The 20,949-nt window shown below is 46.0% G+C and overlaps 1 protein-coding gene across 3 annotated transcripts in view; it reads left to right on the forward strand.

Annotated features, from left to right (window-relative positions):
• The window catches only part of PACSIN2 (protein kinase C and casein kinase substrate in neurons 2), a 192,962-nt gene that overhangs the window by 75,701 nt on the left and 96,312 nt on the right, over window positions 1-20,949 (forward strand). For all 3 annotated transcript variants that reach the window (XM_030215522.1, XM_030215521.1, XM_030215523.1), the window contains exons 4-5: window positions 13,788-14,023; window positions 14,998-15,153. In XM_030215522.1, the coding sequence (XP_030071382.1) occupies window positions 13,788-14,023; window positions 14,998-15,153 (392 nt within the window). The remainder of the gene's footprint in view (window positions 1-13,787; window positions 14,024-14,997; window positions 15,154-20,949) is intronic.

Below are 20,949 nucleotides of genomic sequence, written 5' to 3' on the forward strand. Positions count from 1 at the left end.
CGATTCATCTGGGCTGGTAAACGTCCGAGGTTAGCGAGGGCTTTTCTGTACCAGGATAGAAAAAGAGGAGGGCTTGGGGTCCCTAACATAGCTTGGTACTATAGAGCAGCTCAGGCGCGTGCTGCTGTGGAATGGTTTCAGGCCTATCCTGACCGGCAATGGGTGGATTTGGAACAGTTTACCTTGGGTGATAGACCGCTGGGAGCATTAATGTGGCTACCGCGGTCCCTTAGGTTCCTAGAAGATGGGCTATGTCCTTCTATATATGTAACCATGGCTAATTGGGACAGTCTGTTTCCACAGCGTAGCTGCTTATTGACGCGCCTCTCCCCTATAGCGTATAACCCATTGTTTGTCCCGGGGACAGAGAGGGGCATATTTACTAGATGGTATGAGGGAGGTTTGCGAACATGGGGACAACTGATTGATGGGGAGACCATACTGACCTTTGCAGAAGCCCAACAACAGTTCCCGACAGTGGTGTCTGACAAATATGCATATTTTCAACTTACCCATTTTCTTAAGACAAAAGCTATACAGGAAGTATTGCGCAGGAAGCAATCAGCTCTTGAGCAAATTTGTGAGGGGCCGGGCACGACTACAGGGCTGATATCCCGCCTACATCATATTATCACTCAACAAACACCCCATTACATACTTCACAGGAAAAGCTGGCAGAGGGACTTGGGTATTGAACTAGAGGAGGGGGCATGGGAGAGGATGGAACAGGCTGCGGCGGGGGTGTCATCTCATGTGCCATTTAAAGAAAATGCCATTAAAGTCCTATTTAGGTGGTATATGACACCAGAGCATTTACAGCGTATTTACCCTACCTTATCTGGGCTGTGTTGGAGAGGATGTGGAGTGAAGGGAACCATGGGACACATTTGGTGGCATTGTAAGAAAATAAAGGCTTTTTGGAAAGCGGTCCATAGTAGGCTGCAGCTGTGGCTGGGGGTACAGATTTCATGGCAACCCACTATCTACTTATTCTCTGCTAAAGCAGCAGGCCTCTTATCTAATCAACAAATACTGTTGCGCTATGCCACATGTGCAGCTTGAATTGTTATAGCAGCCTGTTGGAAACAGACTACGACCCCACCTTTAACTCGGTGGATTCAAAAGATGAGATATGTGTGTGAGATGGAGCGGCTTATTGCAGAGCGGAGCAATCGCACCATTAAATGGCATCTGATTTGGGACTCCTTTCTCCTTCATACATAATTTAACTGTTGATTCATAAAACCAGTCCGGGTTGGGCGAGGGAGGGGGGTAAGGGGAGGGGGGTAAGGGGAGGGGGGGAGTGGAGTTGGTTTGTCTTTTATTATAAAAATTCTATAAAAATTTGAAGTCCCGAAGGATATCAATATTACTTCATTCTTGCTCTGGTGCGGAGGTAACACGTATCATATGCTAAAGTGTTGTTGTGGTTTTAGTATTGTTTGGAGAAACCTGATTTGTAAATCAATACCTCTGTCATTATATAATGTTTTAAATGGTACTGATATCACGGATTGTACTGTTGGAAGAATGTACCATTTATTAATAAAGACTTCATATAAATTAAAAAAAAAAAAAATTGGCATGGTTAGCCATTTTATCAGGAAATAAAGCTATTGACAAAAAAATAGAGAGAGGGAGTCATTACATCTGAAGCAGGCCTGAGCAGCATGCCAGTGAGTACCGCTGCTGGCTCTCTTTGTCCTTCATGTGATGGGCCATTTCTGATTTCAGAAGTGTCCCAGAGAGGGGAGGAAGGTCAGGGGGGGCCCCACCAGAACAAATGAAGCATCGGCAGGAACAGCAGGCATTTCACCCCAGGCTGGGTTTTTTTCCCCTCTCCTGCTGCTGAGAAACAGCAACAGGAGAACTCTGTCCTCATCAGAACTTGCAGAGGTGGGGGTTCTCTGCCTACCTCATTTGGGTCCAACTGCAAGGGTGGGGGACCCTTGGCTACAGAGCTTAACCCAGATGGTTAAGCAAGCCCTACAAGTGGACACCAGGTCCCTTCTTGGTGGTGGGGCCTGGAAAGGACCAGTATGGCCTCTGTTGTGCGTTCTAAGCGCCATAGAGGGGATCAGGGCATCTTGGGAAGGTCTGGTCCCCTCAAAGGTGGTGGCAGAGGACTCGGAGGTACAATCAGACTTCCAGTCTCCTTGTGGATTCCGATTCAGAAGAGCTTTCTGTAGGGTGGGGGGGGGGGGGGGAGGCGACGAGGAAGAGCGGTCTTGTGTGATCAGGCTTTTTTGCTGTGAGGGGCTATCTCCTCTCATTGACAAGATCATGGGGGCCTTAGCTATGCTCAAGCCTCCTACCGCAGACCCCCTGAAAGAGGACCTGCTGCTGGAGAGCCTTGTGGGACCCCTGAAGTATTTTCAGCTCCATAAGGCCCTTATCTGTATAATGCTGTCAGAGTGGGAGGCCCCAGATAGGCCCCTCAAAGGAGTCGGAACCCATGATCACCTCTATACTTTCGCTCCGGAGGAGGTTGAGAAGTGTTGGGTGTTTCCTAAGGTGGATGCCCTGGTTACCTCAGTCACAATGTGCCAGTCCAGGGGGCCTCTATAGTGTTTGCTCTGTGGCTGTTCTGTGGCACTGTGCAATGAAAATATTATTGCACTATGAGCAGCAGTACATTGTGCCATAATCTTGGTTGTATGTAAACTTTGTGTAGCTTTATGCTGTTGTGCCATTTGTTTGATTTATAATGCAGTTCAAGTATTGCAGATCTGTTTTGTTAATAGTATACTAGTGAGTTTCTGGGCTGCATTACTTATACTGGTGATATCATGGAAACAACAATGTTCTGTCTCTATCTGCTGGTAGTGGGGTGTAACCCACTGGTCTAGTAGGACTCGAAGAAAGAAAATTAGCAGGAAAGAACAGATTTCACATTCTATAGTAGTTACTAAAGTAATATGCATTGAGGATTTATTTTAAATGTGATATTTTAAAGTGCCTGCCTGAAATACCTGAGTAGAACATTGTTAAAAATAACCACCTGAGAACAGGAACGTCAGTGCTGCTTAATATGTCAGACTTAGTGAGGTAGCCATGGGCTTTAGCCATTAAGTGCAGTTGGGACCAGGGCTGAGGTCTGGTGCCATAAACCTTCATTTGGAACTATCCAGGGATCTTTTGCCTTGTATTTATCGTCTCCCAACTTAATTCAGTCTAGTCATTGCAGGAACAGTCCTTAACTGTGCAGCACTGTGCATGTTTAGTAATGCTATAGAAATGATTAGTAGTAGCTGAGGGCCATGCACCAGGACTCCTCTGGAACCTGTGTTCTAAATTCATCATTTAGATGTCAGCATTGCACACTGACTCCCTCACCTGTTCAGGCTGTCAACATTTCCTCCACTGAATCCCTTGATCAACATAAAAAATGAAGATCTAAATCCGTAATCAAATTCTGGTCCTCGCATGTCACTAAGCCAGCCCCATGCTATAGTACATTTTCAAGTTGTGATATAGGTGTAGATGTATGTTGACTATTTTTTTTTTTTTTTTACTCCATTTACTGTAATTCTTAAATAGTAACATAGTAAGTGACGGCAGATAATGACCTGAATGGTCCATCCATTATGCCCAACAGTCACATTCATTATCAGTTCAAGATTTAAATCAGCGATGAACGTGATATTGTTTACTTTGATCATGAACTTTTTTTTTTTTGTTTGTGTTTCTGGGACATAGACCATAGAAGTCTGCCCACCTCTATCCTAATGTTCCAACTGCTGGGTCTTCCTTCAATCAAATTTGGATTATTAAAGGTTTTTACATAAGCACTGTGTCCCTTGTGTTTTTAAAGGCCCCTTCTGATGTTTTTTTTGCTTGGACTTTGTGCTTCGTTCCCTCTCTTTGTTACACTCCAACTACTGGAGTTGCCATCAAAGCCCATTCCAATCTATCCAAATCCATCTTGTCATTTTTTGGACAAAGATCGTAAAAGTCTGTCAGGCACTGTCCTCGCATTCCAAACCACTGGAGTTTCTGTCAAAGCTCTCTCCAGCCCCACCCTAAACCGGATCGCCATATGCGGGATTCAGACTGTACAAGCCAGCCGAGCACCGGCCTTAGTTGATGCAGCCAGAGGTGCCATCTAAGCACCACTTGACATGCAAACACATATGCAGCCCTTTTAAGTTTTGTGTTTTATATCATATACTAGCCGTTGAGCCCGTGTAAACGGGCTAGTTTTGGAATGGGGGGGGGGTTCCGAGGCCCCCCCCCCGAGGTCGCTGCTGCTCCGCCCCCCCCCCCCCCCCCCCCGAGCACTGTCTGTTATTGAACTTACATCGCACCACGCAGACGCAGCAGGCACATCAGCAAAGCTGCCGTCGGGACGGGCTTCCTTCTCTGCCTGTGTCCCGCCCTCGTGTGACGTAACGCGACGAGGGCGGGACACAGGCAGAGAAGGAAGCCCATCCCGACGGCAGCTTTGCTGATGTGCCTGCTGCGTCTGCGTGGTGTGATGTAAGTTCAATAAGAAAGACAGTGCTCGGGCCGGGTGGAGGGGCGGCGGTGGCAGCGACTCCGGGTGGGGGGAGTGGTAGCAGTGACCTGGGGGGGGGGGGGGGGAGGGCGGAGCGGTTGCAGGTACGTCTGCGGCATGCGCAGTAGAGACTTCCCGCTCTGTCCCGCCCCCCTCATCACGTATTGATGCAGGGGCGGGGCAGAGAGGGAAGTCTCTACTGCGCATTTGCGAGTGAATATGACACTCGCCTTTTATATGTTTGATTGCATTTTATATCATATTAGGTTTTGTTTTTTATATCGTATATTACATAGTAACATAGTAAATGACGGCAGATAAAGACCTGTGCGGTCCATCCAGTCTGCCCAACAAGATAAACTCATTTTACATGGTATGTGATACTTTATATGTGTACCCAAGTTTGATTTGTCCTTGCCTTTCTCAGGGCACAAACCGTAGAAGTCTGCCCAGTACTGTTCTTGTACTAAGTTCAGAAGGTAACATTGAAGCCCCTTAAATTTACACTCCAGCCCATCCCTTATCTATTCAGTCACGATCAGGACGTAGACCGTAGAAGTCTGCCCAGTTCCCGTTTTGTTTCCAATTACCAGCGTTGCCACCCAATCTCTGCTAAGATTCCACGGAACCATTCCTTCTGAACAGGATTCCTTTGTGTTTATCCCACGCATGTTTGAATTCCATTACCGTTTTCATCTCCACCACCTCCCGCAGGAGGGCATTCCACATATCCACCACCCTCTCCGTGAAAAAATATTTCCTGACATTAGTCCTGAGTCTGCCCCCCCTTCCAACCTCAATTCATGTCCTCTAGTTCTACCACCTTCCCGTCTCCGAAGGCCTAATGACTCTACTACAGCTGTTCTGCTCGCTATCATGCAGGAGATCAGAGGTTGATTCCAAAAGCTTCATTTCCTTGTGCCGGCAGGTGTGGGAATGGTCAGAGACAGTGCACATAGAGGCGTATTTTCAAAGCACTTAGACTTAACAAAGTTGCATATTAACCTATGGAACTTTGTAAGTCTAAGTGCTTTGAAAACGAACCCCATAGTCTCCAGGTTTCCAACCATTGTTTGTACACAGTGACTGCTAATTGACCAACCTAGAGTGCATATGCAACAAGTTTCAGAGAGGGTTCCTTATGATGCTTGGTCTAGACAGGGCTGGTTTTAGACAGTCTGGGACTCAGGGCAGAAATTAAGGAGGGGCCCCCTCCCCCAATCTCCCCACCCACCATTGCTGCCACACATAAAACAACTTTAAATGACGTCTTCACACACAAAACACAGGCCTTCACCAAATACAGAACAAGGGATCAGAAATTAGAAATAGAAATATGAACACCAAAATCGAAACATGGTAAGTACTGCAACACTGAAGAAATAAAAACAGAAATGCACTTCCTTTTTGTATTGAACACAATTGGTAGCATCACAGCTTTGGTCTCAGACCCCCCCAAAATGTGGCTGGCAAGGATCCCCAAACTGTGCCAGCTGAAGACCACCTCCTCTGTTCAGGCAGCCAGAGCTCTCTAAGCTCTGCAGCTGGTGGCTATGTCCTCAAGCTGCTGCCGCTGCCATTGCTGCCCCCCCCCCCCCCCCAATGCATGCTTAATTTTTATATATGCAGAAATACAAAGCATTCACGGGTATGGATCAGCAATAGCGGCAGCAGCTCAGGGACACTGCCACTGGCTGCAGAGCGTAGAAAGGTTCTGGCTGTCAGCACAGCAAAGGAAGAGAGAGGCAAATTTAAAATAAAACACTTTTTTCTACCTTTGGACATTTTATTTTTCCATCATGTTGGTCCCAGTTTCTCCATCTGTCTTCTGCAAATTCTCTTTCCAGTGACTTTTGTCCATTTGTCTTTTCTTCACTTTCCTTTTGTTCTAGTCCTACATTACACCCGTCTCTGACGTATTTATCCTTCCCTTATCTGTCTTACCTCCTTTTTCTTTTCAGCTTCTCTATCCACTCAAATTTAATCTTTTCTCACCTTTCTTTTAACTTTTCAGCTACCTATTAACTTTCCATATTCTTCTGTCATTCCCTAGCTGTCCCATTTCCCATCACTCCTTCCCCAGCCTGCTATTCCCTTCCATCTTTCATCTACCCTCCATTTCTACATTTCTACCCTGTATTCACTATCCTCCTCTCACTTATTATCTGCCACCTCTTCTTGGCCTGTTCTACGTGGTTCCGCCATTTCCACTATCTCTCCTCCCTCTCCTTACCTCCCTCCAGTGTTGAAGCTCAATACTTCCTCTCCCTATCCCCCCCACCCACCATGGCCTAACATCTCTCTCTTCCTTTTTCTCCACACTCCTGTCCATCTTCCTTTCCCATTTCTCTACCCTCCTGCCCCACCATGGTCAATCATATCTCTTCCTCTCTCTCTCCTCTCTATTGTCCCTGTCTTTCCTGCTGCTGTTCCCTTCCCCCCATCTTATCCCTTATGAGCCAGCATCTCTCCCTACCTCCTCCCTTCCCTGGGTCCAACATCTTTCTTCCCAACTGCCCTCCCATTTAGCATCTCTCCCTCCCTCACTCACCACTCCCGTCGAACATCTCTTCTTTCCCTCCACCCCATTGCCATCTCTCTCTCCTCCTCCCCCTGTTCCCATGCCCATAATTTCTTCCTCCACCATCCCCTCCCCATTCTACTTTAAAATAGCTCCAGGGAGTCCCCCGCAGTCCTCCATCTCTTCCCCCTTCTTTCCATCCCGATCCGAGGTCTCTTCCTTGCCTGTCTATCTCACATTGTGCTTTTATTGACAGGGGATCATCGACGCAGCAGCGATTCTGATATACTGCCTGTGACTGCCCTAGCACTGTTCCTCTGCTTCTGCCACATTCCAAACAGGAAGTTGCATTAGAGGGGGGTGGAGTGTGGCAGAGAAACAGCACTGAGGCAGTCACAGGCAGCGTATCAGAATTGCTGCTGCGCAGATGATCCCCCATCAACAAAAACACAATGTAAGGTAGACAGGGAAGGGAGGGAGACCTCTGATCAGGGTGGCAAGAAGGGAGAAGAAATGGCAGATCTCGGGGGTCCCCCTGGAGCTGTTGGGCCCAGGGCAGCTGCCCTGTTTGGGCACCCCCCCCCCCCCCACTCCAGTCCTGGGGCTAGATGAGAGGGATAAAAATGGGGAAAATGCTCAGGTAGGTGTAAATGAAGGCTTGTGCCACTGTAGCCACAGCAGAGACCAGATGCAGTTCATTTAGAAATCCAAAGGAAGAAGGAGCTGGCCAAAAAAAGAGAGAAACAATACTAGTTTACTTCTAAAACTTGCAGTACAGATAAGGATTGGCATATAATTTATAGGCAACTAGTAAAAAAGGCCCGTTTCTCACAAATGAAATGGGCGCTAGCAAGGTTTTCCTGAGAGTGTGTGTGTTTGAGAGATGGAGTGTGTGTGTGAGAGAGAGACCCCTATTTTTCAGTGGATAGAGTCTGAGAAACTATATCAGAACATGACTGCAGCCTGTTGACATCTCTTCAGTAGTCTTGTAAACCCTGCCAGCTTTATCGGGACGTCAGCGGCAAGTTGTCTTGCGAGATCAGCGCTTGCCCAATGTATTTTGAGTGGCACAGTATTCGGAACGTCAACGGATAGTTGTGACGCGAGTTGCTGCCTTGCAGCCATTCTCAGTTTCACTTAGTGCTCATTATCACGTACGGGCTCCGAGTTCCCTCCTTCTCCTCCCCTCCGAGTTCCAGGCCCCCCTTCCGTTCGAGTTCCATGTCCCCCTCCCTCCTTCCCTCCCCTCCCCTTTGAGTTCCAGGCCCCCCTTCCTCCCCTCCCCTGTGAGTTCCAGGCTCCCCTGTCTTCGGAGTTCCAGACCCCCGCGCCTCCCTCCCTCTCTCTCAGTGGCAGCCTGACCTGCGTTAGCCGCCCTCTTCTCACAGTCCTGCGCCTGCCCCTCTCCTTCCTGCGTGCCGGCTATAATTTTAAAAGTTGTTACTTCGTGGTCTGGTGGCAGCAGTGTAAGTAGAGCAGGCAGGGCGCTTCAGCCTGCCTTCTGTCTCAGCTCTGCCTCTGGTCCCACCCTTCCGGAAATAGGAAATGAGGGCGGGACCAGAGGCACAGCTGAGACGGAAGGGAAGGCAGGCTGAAGCGCCCTGCCTGCTCTACTTTCACTGCTGCCGGCTTACACCGAGGTAAGATCTTTTAAATTACAGCCGGGACGCAGGAAGGCGAGGGGCAGGCGCAGGACTGCGAGAAGAGGGCAGCCAACGCAGGTTGGGCTGCCACTGAGAGGGAGGGAGGGAGGAGTGGGGGTCTGGAACTCCGAAGACAGGGGGCATGGAACTCGCAGGGGAGGGAGGGAGGTGGTGGGCCTGGAACTCTGAGGAGAGGAGGGGCATGATATTCGGAGGGGGGCGATTCTCCATGGATTGAATCCTCACCCCCAACGTTCTTTTGGTGGCTGGTGCTGGTTTCCCTTTTCTCTCATTGATTACATCTAATAGTCACTTTGGGTCATGTAACCTGTCACATTTTCAGTCAGGAGGCAGACTCCACCCAGATTTGAATATTTCAGGAATGTCAAACTCCAGTTCATGAAGGCTGAAAACTGGCTGTGTTTTCAGGAGGTTCATAAAGACTATGCATGCACACTGCCTCATTTTTAGAAAATCCATTTCGTGCATGTTTAGTAGGGATTGCCTGAAAATGCTACTAGTTTACTGCCCTCAAGTACTAGAATTTGACAGCCCTGATTGACAGGGCTTATTTAGCACTAGATAATATTTAACTTATTAGACTCTAGGAGTCCTCCTTTCTTTTTGCTTGAAGGTACATAGATATTTTTGTGTAATGTCTTCAAACTATTGAAAATGTTTTCATATTTGGGTAAGTTGGACCCATTCCTCAGCTAAGTGTCCTGTGCATTCTAGGCAGGAGGATAGTCCCTCTCTGAAGTTTTGGCCAGCCACAGGGGAGAGGGGGTGGCCCATTTCAATAATAAAACCATTTTATATCCCCTTTTCATGATGTGAAAATGTAAGAGTATGTGGTAGCTGCTTGTACCTCTGGCCTGGAATGCCCATCTCATCCATGCCTTCAATGGCTGTCATAAACATCGCCTTAGATGTTTATATCTAGATGTGTGGGCAATATTGAGTGACGTTTTGTCTTTTCTTCTCTTGCCTGGTTCACTTTCCTCTATATCTGTGTTAACAGCGCAATAAGAACATGACTAAACTGTCACTACAACTGCTCACTGGCATTTGTAGCATGGCAGAGTTTAAAGTTAAGGTACCTTAGGTCTTCATTTGAGGCTATAAGGTTTGTTCCTTGAGTAGACCACCCTTTCATGCTAATGCCATTATTGCAATAGCAGACCTTAGTAGGGGAGCCACAAAGAACAGGGAGAATCCTACCTGTAGAAATGACTAATAGAATAGAACACAGATATCTTGTATGCTAATGTACATTGCTGTGACTAAACATCAGTGTGATACTTTTATATGCTGTACAGAAGAAGTGTTAGGGTGAAAACTACCATAGAGTACATTTTTATTTTATTTATTTTTTGGTGGTGGTCTCTTATAACATTATCTATTAACTTTAACTTTATTTTACTCAAACATTTGATATATGACTTATTTAAAACAAATCTAATCAGTTTACACCACAATCAAAATTTGTTTACAATGTCAAGTAATACATTTAAACGTATTATAATTAATATTCACTCAAAAATGACAGAGGCAGGTGACACCCATCTTAAACCACTCTTCCTAAAAACAAAAAAAAACTACTTAAAAAATCATCTCCTGGCACAGGGCAGAAAAATCTCCCCCTCCCCCCAGCAACAACAAAAAAAAAAAAAAACAAGCAGATGAGAACATAATTGCCATACTGGGTAGACTGAAGGTTCACCTAGCCCAGTATCCTACTTTCAACAGTGGCCAGTCCAGGTCACAGATACATGGCAGAATCCCAGAGAACTGTGAAGCCAAAGAACACGGGATTTCTGGTGACATCCTGCACACGGAGCAGTGTAGCACTGGAAATTGCCAGTAGTTGCTGCCTCCAGTGGCCTCATGGCATCTCTCGGGTATTACTCTTCTGACTTTTGCCTTGATTTGAGAAGTTGCGGATTCCTGCCAGAGTACTGATCAGAGGGTCCCCCAGTCCTAGTGAACAGAGTCATGATAGGCAGATGTTGCCTGTGCCAGGAGAGGTAAGTAGGGGCCCCTTACGGTGTCTGTTCTTATTGGCAAGGTTCCCCGCTCCCGTTTTTGCTTTCCACTCCAGTGGCGTAGCTACAGGAGGCCTGCCCCCCCCCCCCCCAAATTGGATCCAGGGCCCCTGGTTTGGCTGGTGGGTGTCACCAACCCCCATCAGCAGAAGCCTTTCTCTAGTGCTGTTCTCTGCAGTATTGCGTGCCCTGCTTCCCCTCACGTCACATGCATGCTTGGTGTTAGTGATACTGAACATGCACAATACTTTGCGCATGCTCAATTTAATTAAAATCGAGCATGTGCAATGTGAAGGGAAGCAGGGCAGGCAAAGCGGCAGAGAATAGCTCTGGAGAAAGGCTTCTGCTGGCGGGGGTTGGGGACCCCCATCAGTCAAGGTAGTTGCGGCGAGGGGTGGATAGCAACGGGAAGGCAGGCTAAAATGTGCCCCCCCCTTTGGGCTCTGGACCCCCCAAACTTTGAGGTCTGGCTACGCCCCTGTTCCACTCACTCTGCCTTCTTTGTGCTAAGATCCTTGCCTGCTTTAGGTAAAATTTGAGTTAAAAAAAAAAGTCTGGAAGAGAAGGAGCTCAGCAAAGAGAGTTTTAGTGGTGGTAGCACCTGTGTTGGTGGGCTGTTATGAGGGAAATCCCCCCCACAGAAGCTACAGTGATTAGTCCCTGGCAGGGGAAGGTTTTGGTTTACTCTTCAGATTCATTCAGAGAGGTCGGTGCAGCTGGAGCTTTGTTATGAATAACATGATCAGTTCCTTTTAGGGTATATTTGAGTTGAGGATGTTGTGGTTAGGGGCAGTTCCCAGGCTGCCTTTTCCAAGGCAGCAGGGACGGTCATGATACTAGTTCCTGCAGCTCCCCTTGGTAAGGAGACCAACATGTCTATGGAAACAGCATCCAGGTTAAGTTCACGCTGCAAGCCTCTTTCCAGGCACCACTGGTGGACTGGAGGAAGCCTTTACCTTCATAGCCAGTATACAGAAGATCCATCATTAGCTAGCAGGGGCATCGGCCACTAGGTCTAGGTAGTGTATGAGTTACATGTTGATTGCTTGCTCAGAGCCTTATCTTTTTTTGTGTTTAAATACCTGCCGCTGCAGGTCTGCACATTGCTGTCTTTTATAAGCCTATTCAGGACCCCTCACTGAAAGAAAAGGTTTTTTTATAGGTGGTACCTTATACCGGCTCGACATCACCATATGTTTCAGGGAGTCTCTCCATGTTGTTGTAGGGGCTGTGACGCTGTTGGTACTATGGGCCACGTTTGGTGGACTTGTGTAAAAGCACAAGCATATTGGAGCGCTGTCCAGGTTGGCTTGCAGTGTTGGATTGAACATTCTATGATAAAGGGGATGGGACGACTTCCCTGTGAGGAAAGGCTAAAGCGGCTAGGGCTCTTCAGCTTGGAGAAAAGGCGGCTGAGGGGAGATATGATAGAGGTCTATAAAATAATGAGTAGAGTTGAACGGGTAGATGTGAAGCGTCTGTTCACGCTTTCCAAAAATGCTAGGACTAGGAGGCATGCGATGATACTACAATATAGTAAATTTAAAATGAATTGGAGAAAATTTTTCTTACTCAACATGTAATTAAACTCTGGAATTCGTTGCCAGAGAATGTGGTAAAGGCAGTTAGCTTAGCAGAGTTTTAAAAAGGTTTGGACGGCTTCCTAATGGAAAAGTCCATAGACCGTTATTAAATGGACTTGGGGAAAATCCACTATTTCTGGGATAAGCAGTATAAAATGTTTTGTACATTTTTGGGTTCTTGCCGGGTATTTTTGACCTGCATTGACCACTGTTGGAAACAGGATGCTGGGCTTGATGGACCTTTGGTCTTTCCCAGTATGGCAATACTTATGTACTTATGTCCTTATGTATAGCCAGTTGTTTTTCTTTTTGGCAAAAACCACCTGGACTGACTTTTCACCAGTCTTTGTTCATTTGCCATGCGGTGAGTGCGGCAAGGATGATTCTGGCTGGACAACAGCACTCTATTCCATCTTTGGTGAAATGGATTACTAAGCTGTGGAACCTTTTTGTGATATAGAACGTTTGGTGGGAAAGTATTTGGGAGCCATTTCTGTTGCATTGCACTCCTTGACTGAGTATTTAGGGGGGGAGGGAGAAGGGGTTTCATTTCGATATCTCTTCTCATTGCTGGCTGTTGATGCTTACCTGGGGGAGGGAGGGGTGGAAGGGATACCGGTAGGTGGGGTTCTTGTTATATGTTCTTTCATTATACAACCCTCATGGTGCCTGACACACACCTACCTCATTCGACCATAATATAACCTTGTATTTATCAACCGACTTGGCGAACGCCATACGGTACTATGCAAGCCACATTGAGCCTGCAAATAGGTGGGAAAATGTGGGGTACAAATGTAACAAAAAAAATAAAAATAAACTTATAGAGGGTGGGCTTCATTTTTCCCTTCCTCATTTAATTTTTATTGTTGTCTTAGCTTGTATTTCCCTTTGTTATACTAGATTGGTTAACCATGATACTGCTTGCTACTGTGTTTGGTCTGTAATAAAAACTTATAAAAATTAGAAAAACAAATTTCATTGAGGTAGCTTAGTGTATTGGTTCCCTACCTGGTCCTTGAAGCACCCCAGCCAGTCAGGTTTTTGGGAAATCCACAATGAATATTCATGAGAGAGGTATTTGCATGCACTTCCTCCACTGCATGCAAATCTCTCTCATATGAATATTCATTGTGGATATCTCAAAAACCTGACTGGCTGGGGATCCTCCAGGAATCAGGTTTAGGAACCACTGGCTTAATGTATAGAGCAGCAGGCTGAGAGTATGGGAGTCAGGGATCAAGTTCCACTGATTTTGCTGGTAACCCTGGGCAAGTCTCATCTCCCTCCATTGCTGCAAGTCTACACTTAGTTTGCAAGCCAACTAAGGGTAATGACTGCTGTACACTAATATATCTTGACTTGAATTGCCAATGTAAAGGCACAAGCTAAATCTGAATTTTAAAAATATATAGTGTGTGGGTATGTGAGATGTTTTCATATTTTTGCCGTTCGCCATTGTTTTAAAAAATTGACAGGCTTATCTTCTTATTGTAGGCCCTCAGTATGGAACTGTTGAAAAGGCCTGGCATTCACTAATGACAGAAGCAGAAAAAGTGAGTGAACTGCATCTAGAAGTGAAAAACCAGCTGATGAACGAGGACTTTGAAAAGATCAAGAATTGGCAAAAAGAAGCATTTCATAAGCAGATGATGGGTGGGTTTAAGGAAACAAAAGAAGCAGATGATGGCTTTCGGAAAGCTCAGAAACCGTGGGCAAAAAAGCTTAAAGAGGTATATTCTGCTATTCTTATTGGTTCATTTCTAATTAAAAATCCTGTCAATGCAAGGCTAAGATTAATTTGCTTAATAGGATTTTTCCCTGTTTTAATTAAGGACTCTGTGGCATTTGAGAGACCAGAGTTTGAATACCAGTTCAGGTCTTTCATTCGCTGAACCAGTCACAGTGGTAACACCTCATGGTGGGATTTATAGTCCACAATTTCAGGTTGCTGAAAGTTAGTCCTGGTGCATGTGAGCTGGAATAAAATAAGGGGAAAACTCCCTGGGTAGTTGCAGAGGAATTCTCTTGTTACCTGTTGGTTGGCAGAAGCAACAAAGATGATACAGGGGATGGGACAACTTCCCTGGATAGGCTGAAGAGGCTGGGTCTCTTCAGATTGGAGAAAAGGCAGCTGAGGGGAGATATGATAGAGGTCTATAAGATAATGAGTGGAATGGAACGGGCCGATTGTGGAGCGTCTGTTCACGCTTTCCAAAAATACTAGGACAAGGGTGCATGCGATGAAGCTGCAGTGTGGTAAATTTAAAACGAATCGGAGGAAATTTTTCTTCACTCAACGCGTAGTTAAATTCTGGAATTCGTTGCCGGAAAAGGTGGTTAAGGCGGTTAACTTAGCGGACTTCAAAAAAGGGTTGGACGGCTTCGTGGAGGAAAAAGCCATAGAATGGACGAGGGAATACAGTATTTCTAGGATGGCTGGGGCAAATTGTTTGTTCTTTTGGCCACTGTCGGTGACAGGGTGCTGGGCTCGATGGATCCTTGGTCTGTCCCAGCATGGCGATGCTTATGTACTTATGTAATAGTAGCAGCAGCAACTGTCTTTGTATTTTTCATCCTTCATTTCTGACAAATAAGACTTTTTGGACCTCAGTTTTCAGTCCATAACCATACAAGTCCAGCTGAAAATGCAGAATTCTTAGAAATTTCATATATAGAATGTGTAATTTTACAATTGGTTTTGTAGGTAGAAGGTTCAAAGAAAGCTTACCATACATCATGTAAGGAAGAAAAGCTGGCAACATATCGGGAAGGAACTAGCAAAGCTGATTCATCTCTCAACCCTGAACAGCTAAAGAAGTTGCAGGATAAAGTGGAGAAAAGCAAACAAGATGTGCAGAAGGTCAGATTCTGTATTTTTGTTCTTTCTGTTTCACATGCCAGGAAGGTTGACTAGAAACACCAAATATACTTTTGTATTGCAGATTTTAGCCACTATCTCAGACAAAACAAAATGAGCCCTGAGTTTAAGTAGACTAAATATGTGTGTAAGTTTTGTATATAGATAATTTCCATGATGCAAGATTTTATATCTCCCTGCTGATGAGAGCTTATAAAGTTCAGTTAAAATGACCTTTGTAAGCTAAAGACCAACAGAATTTCAGTTTCAGCTTTGGTGCCGAAACAGCCCAAAATTTGGGTCCAGCCTCATTTTGGCTTTGGCCAAAAATGCTGGTGCATTTGTGGCTAATACCGAAACTTTATGCTGGCTCCCCTGCCTCTCCCTCTCTCTCCCCCCCCCCCCTTTCATACACAGAATGAGCCCCTTTCCTCCTGGACCCACCTGTAGGCCTCTTGGGCTTACTGTCCATCCCTTGCAGTCTATTGGGTAGTCAAGGCAGGAGCAATGCGCAGTTGCTCCTGACAACGTCCTTTCCGCTGTGGCTGCAGCAGTCTTGTGGCAGCCATTTTGAGATTGGAGCTTGTTCCCGTCCATGCTGGTTCCAATCTTAAAACGGCTGTTGCGACCTGGCCCTGGCAGCCATCTTGAATGTGGAGCCAGCATGGGCAGGAGCCCCAACATGGCCACTAGACCACCAGGGCTTCTAAGGCGGGGATGGGGCTGGTATTCTGGGGGAGGGGAGCCGGGGTTGTGCAGCCTGTTTTTGGTTGGGGGGGGGGGGGGAGGGGTTATGCCATCTAGTTTCAGCAAATTTCACCCTCTAGTGTAAGGTACAGTTTTTGTTTTGGTTGGCCTGGTATAGTACATACAAGTAAAATGTAGCCTGATTCTCTTGTGGTCATTGTTTCCACATGGGTTAGTTTTGCACATACTATGGCAGTAATGTTTCTAGAGTATGTGATCTTGATCTCTGATTTGCTTCTGATGCTTGCCATAGTACCTGCATGGTGCTTTTTCATCCTGCTAGACCAGTTTAGATGATGGGTTATGTCACTTTAGCAGCAGATGGAGGCAGAGAAGCTATGCTTTCCTCTATAAGAAGTGGTGCAACCTGAAACTTATTTCGCTGTCTCCAGCAGATGGTAAAGTTGAGGGGAGGAATGAGGGAACAGGGCTGATCAATAAAGATTGTTGAAAACCAACAAAAAAATTGAACGTAGGTCCATGGAGCAAGCAGGGCAGAGACAGCTGAGGAATTTCCCATTGCCAGATCAATGCATCAGAAGTTCTGGAGGCATGAGGGTGCCAGAGAGGTGCTTTGTATTGGTCGGCAAATACTGTGGGGTTTCTAGGAGTCGGTGTGTCCTAAGAACAGCCAGTTCTTTCTGCCCTATGATACAGGGAAGACTGCAAAGTGGTGCTCAGGAAGGTGCTGGAGCTGCTGTTAACGGAAGGACTGAAGCTGAGTGAGAGCTCCTTTCTCAGTGGTGCTGGGAACAGCAGAGCCTATTGAGGTGGGAACAGCACCCTTTTTGGCATCAAACCACATGGTTCCTGTACAGCCCAGAGATCCCTTTGCCTTAGTACAGGTAGGCTAGAGGGGAGCCTCTCCCTTGGGTCCTTAATTTTTTCAGGCTCTGACTGAGTGCCTACAAAAGGCCTTGACTGATTTGTACTTGCGGGCTCTCATGAGAGTCTGGCTGGGAAGTTAAGTGCCCTTGAGTCTCTGGCTTGGTAGGCTTAGAGGAGGGGTGGTCTCCAATTCTGGCCTCCTCCTTGGATGTGACTGAAAAGTGTAGGGAGAATGATGAGAGGTTGTCTCCCTCAGTTTTTATCATTTTCATGATCACTTTTTAAGTACACATTTCCATATGCATATTAGTTTCTCCGAGGACAAGCAGTTGAGTTCATAATTATACTCATTACTTCATAACACCTCAGTTTTGCATGTGTCTCGTTTTCAACTACACATCAGTGTGTTGAAATATCCTTTTTTATCCTGATATTCATCCATCACATCCCACACAGTACAATTTTATTTCCATTCCTTTTCCATTACTGTATTCACTTTTATTTTTATTTTTTTAATCTTTTGTCTTCCAACAATTGTAGCAGCAGATGCTTGCCCTGTCAATCTTGTTGCTGTTCGATACTTATTTAAATTCCTAACAGTGTATGACTGGCAGTTTTTTTACTTGAATAGAGCAGAGTACCTCATGTGGCATCTCAGCCTCATTGGGTAAGAATACATTTTATAATTCCTGCATTATTTTTTTTTTTAAGTGTCTTGATATATTTTGATGTTTTGGGTTGTTTTTTTTTATACTTGAGGGTCCTTTTTTTTTTTTTTTTCCCTGTTTTAGTTGCTTCTTCAGCTCTTTTGATGCAGTCATGTAACCTGTTTCACTTAAACAATTAGGGGATTTTCTCAATTATACACAACCATTGTTGGCTACCCCCCTTTTCCTCCTTATTGATGCAGTCATTAGTATGCTATCATGAATTGTGCTTTAATGTCGGTGTCATTTAATTTGTACAATGTACTGGAATTTTTTTAAAATCGCTTTTTATCAGGTCTGTTCAATTTTCATTAACTCCATTAAGAATAAACCATTTTCATTGGGAGCTACATAGTTTTATTTGGATCATTAAGACATTATGATATATATTTATATTGGGAGCCACAAAGCTTTCCTTGATCAGTTTGTTCCTCTAATATGGTGGTATTAGGTGAAATATTTGATATGTGCTTTTTATGAACTTATATACACATATCTTTCTTGGAGACTTTAATCTGCCTCCTTCTACGGTGGCTTACTCTTTTCTTTCTCTTACCTCGTCTCGGCCTTGTACAACACGTCCCCTACACATGACCGACAGTTGTTTAGACCTAATCTTCACCTCCTCTCCTTTCCCATCTTTGCTTTTCCCTCTCTCCTCCATTCCTCTACCCTAGACTGATCACTTTCATCTTATCTTATCTCTTCCCATTCACCATCCCACGCCTATGCTTTCTCTCATCCTCTCTCTGACACTTATATAAGCCGCATTACTGCCTCACTTCCCTTCTAATCTCCCAGTTCCACAGGATCATCAAGATTTTGTTACAAATTGGGCGCTCAACTTTAATTCTTCTTTTGCACAACTTCTTGACTGTCATGCTCCTTTATGTCTGCAGTCCCTTTTTTCTCGCCCCTGTGCCCCCTGGTTCTCTCCTGGTCTGTGTCTCCTCTGGTCTCCTGCCAGACCTTCCTTTGTGCTTTTTGCTCTGCGATTAAAGTGGCCAAGCACAAGTACATTGATCATCATATAGCGAGGGCTGCCAGCAGACACAAGCTTTCTTATTTTTAATCACCTCTCTCCGCTGATACACAGCTGTCTTTCTATGACCCCTCTCTCCTCACTGGCTAATGCCTGGTCCTCCTCCTTTAAACCCTTTAAATCCCTCCCCCTCTTCTGTTTCTACAGTGAACCTTCCCTCTGTACCTTTCTACCTCATGATCTTCTCTCTCCTGTTCCTGAAGTGTCTTAAATTCTGTCACTGCTTCTTCATTTTTGAAAACACTAGTCTCTGAATCCCTCCTGTTCCTGCCTTGATCCTTGGCCTGACTTTGTAGTTAAGTACATAAGTACATAAGTAGTGCCATACTGGGAAAGACCAAAGGTCCATCTAGCCCAGCATCCTGTCACCGACAGTGGCCAATCCAGGTCAAGGGCACCTGGCACGCTCCCCAAACGTAAAAACATTCCAGACAAGTTATACCTAAAAATGCGGAATTTTTCCAAGTCCATTTAATAGCGGTCTATGGACTTGTCCTTTAGGAATCTATCTAACCCCTTTTTAAACTCCGTCAAGCTAACCGCCCGTACCATGTTCTCCGGCAACGAATTCCAGAGTCTAATTACACGTTGGGTGAAGAAAAATTTTCTCCGATTCGTTTTAAATTTACCACACTGTAGCTTCAACTCTTGCCTCCTCTGATTGCTCTCTTACTTTCCCTTTCAAGCCTGCCTATCTCAGGGTGTGGTTCCGCACTGGTTACTCCCCTCCTTAAGAAACCACAGCTTGATCCCTCTCGCCCTGTCAATGTTTGCCCTATTTCGCCTATTTCCAACCTGCCCTTCTTTGCAAAGATTCTCACTAAGCTCGTGGTCTTTCAACTGAATACCTTTGTGGAGCAGTGTAACATTCTTCACCCTTTTCATTCTGCATTCTGTGAGAATCACAGCACTGAAACTCTCCTTTTGGCATTCTGTGACACTATCCGAGTTGCTTTGGATCAGCATCTCTTTGTTATTGTGGTCTCTCTTCATCTTTCTTGTGCTTTTGACTTAGTTGATCACTCCCTCCTGTACCGTCTCTAATTTCTTGGTGTCTCTGGTTCCGTCCTCTCTTATGGGCAGATGATCAGAGGTAAATGCGGGCTCTAGAGGCCATTAGTGCTGGACTAGGGCCTGCATTTACCTGCGCCTCATGATCAGCTGCCTGGAGCGACTGAATGAAAGAGCGCGCACCAGATTAATGCAAGTAGCATGGTAATACATTGTTCTCCGAGGACAAGCAAGGCTGCTTGTTCTCACTAGTGGGTCGATGTCCGCGTCTGCCCAGGAAGCGGCAAAGTTTTCCAGCAAAAATATAAAACTTTGACAGAGTCTTCTGATGCGCATGTGCGGACAACTTCCTGCCCGTCGCGAGCGTGCCTCCTCAGTTCTTTTTTTGTCCGGACGAGATGACAGCTTTTTTTTTTCGGCTCTCCTCGTTTTTTGGCCCAGAAACAAGAGTCTGACGACTTTTTTTTCTTTCTTTTTTCTATTTCTTTAAAAAAATTTTATTCCCGTAGTTTCCTTTAGTATTTTTTGGCCTATTATTAAGTTTACTTTCTTTTCGACGCGGCCGGCCTTTCTCCTTTTTGTGTCCACTTTTTTGGCACAATCACGTTGTTTGATTTCACTGAAGCCGTTTTTCCTTCCATGTCATCGAGGATACCCAGCAGCTTCAAATGTTCTACTCTGTGCAACCGGACCATCTCAGTTACCGATAACCACGCCTGGTGTATCCAGTGCCTTGGGCCCGACCATACCTCAGCCACTTGTAGTCATATGAAGAAACGGACTCAAGCGTCTCGAGAAGCCCAGCGAGAAAAGCTTTTTGGGGCTCGGTCCGGTCAGCGGCGTCGGAGTCGATATCGAGTATCGACGTTGGAAGGAGAGGTAATGGCTGCCCCAAGATCACCACATGCTGGGAGCAGTGAGGCGTCGAGTGGGTCTCTACCTGCCTCGAGGCCTCCTATTATGCAGGCCCCCCTGGATCGACCCTCGTCAGACCTGGCCCCGAGGAGACATGAGGATTCCACGTCCTCATCGGTACCGAGGAGTCTCGATGACGGGCATCGAGCAAAGGCTAAGAAGCAACGTCATCGTTCTCCTTTGACACACGGTGCCGAGAGAGTCGGCACCCGAGAAGCTTCTGTTTCGAGAGGACTGCTCCTCGTCTATACAGGAGGTGCCGATGCATCGATCTCATGGCAGTCCGATACCTCTTCCCGAGCCTCGACAGATTCTGCCACTGGCTGCTCCATCTACCCCACAGCCTTTTCCGATGGCAGCTCTCGACCCTGCTTCCAGAGCATCTGAAGGGATTGCTGTGCCAGTCTGCATTGGTGTCGGGGGTGCTTGTGCCTTCCGTGCTGCTGGCTGCAGTGACGTCTGGCTCTTCTCCTGCGGAGAGGTCCCCGGCTTCGACGTCGGCTGCTACCTGGGTTGATTCCCCTTCGTCGTTGGAGGAAGCTTCACTGC

This window comes from Microcaecilia unicolor, chromosome 9 (assembly GCF_901765095.1).
Source record: "Microcaecilia unicolor chromosome 9, aMicUni1.1, whole genome shotgun sequence".
Taxonomy (NCBI): domain Eukaryota; kingdom Metazoa; phylum Chordata; class Amphibia; order Gymnophiona; family Siphonopidae; genus Microcaecilia; species Microcaecilia unicolor.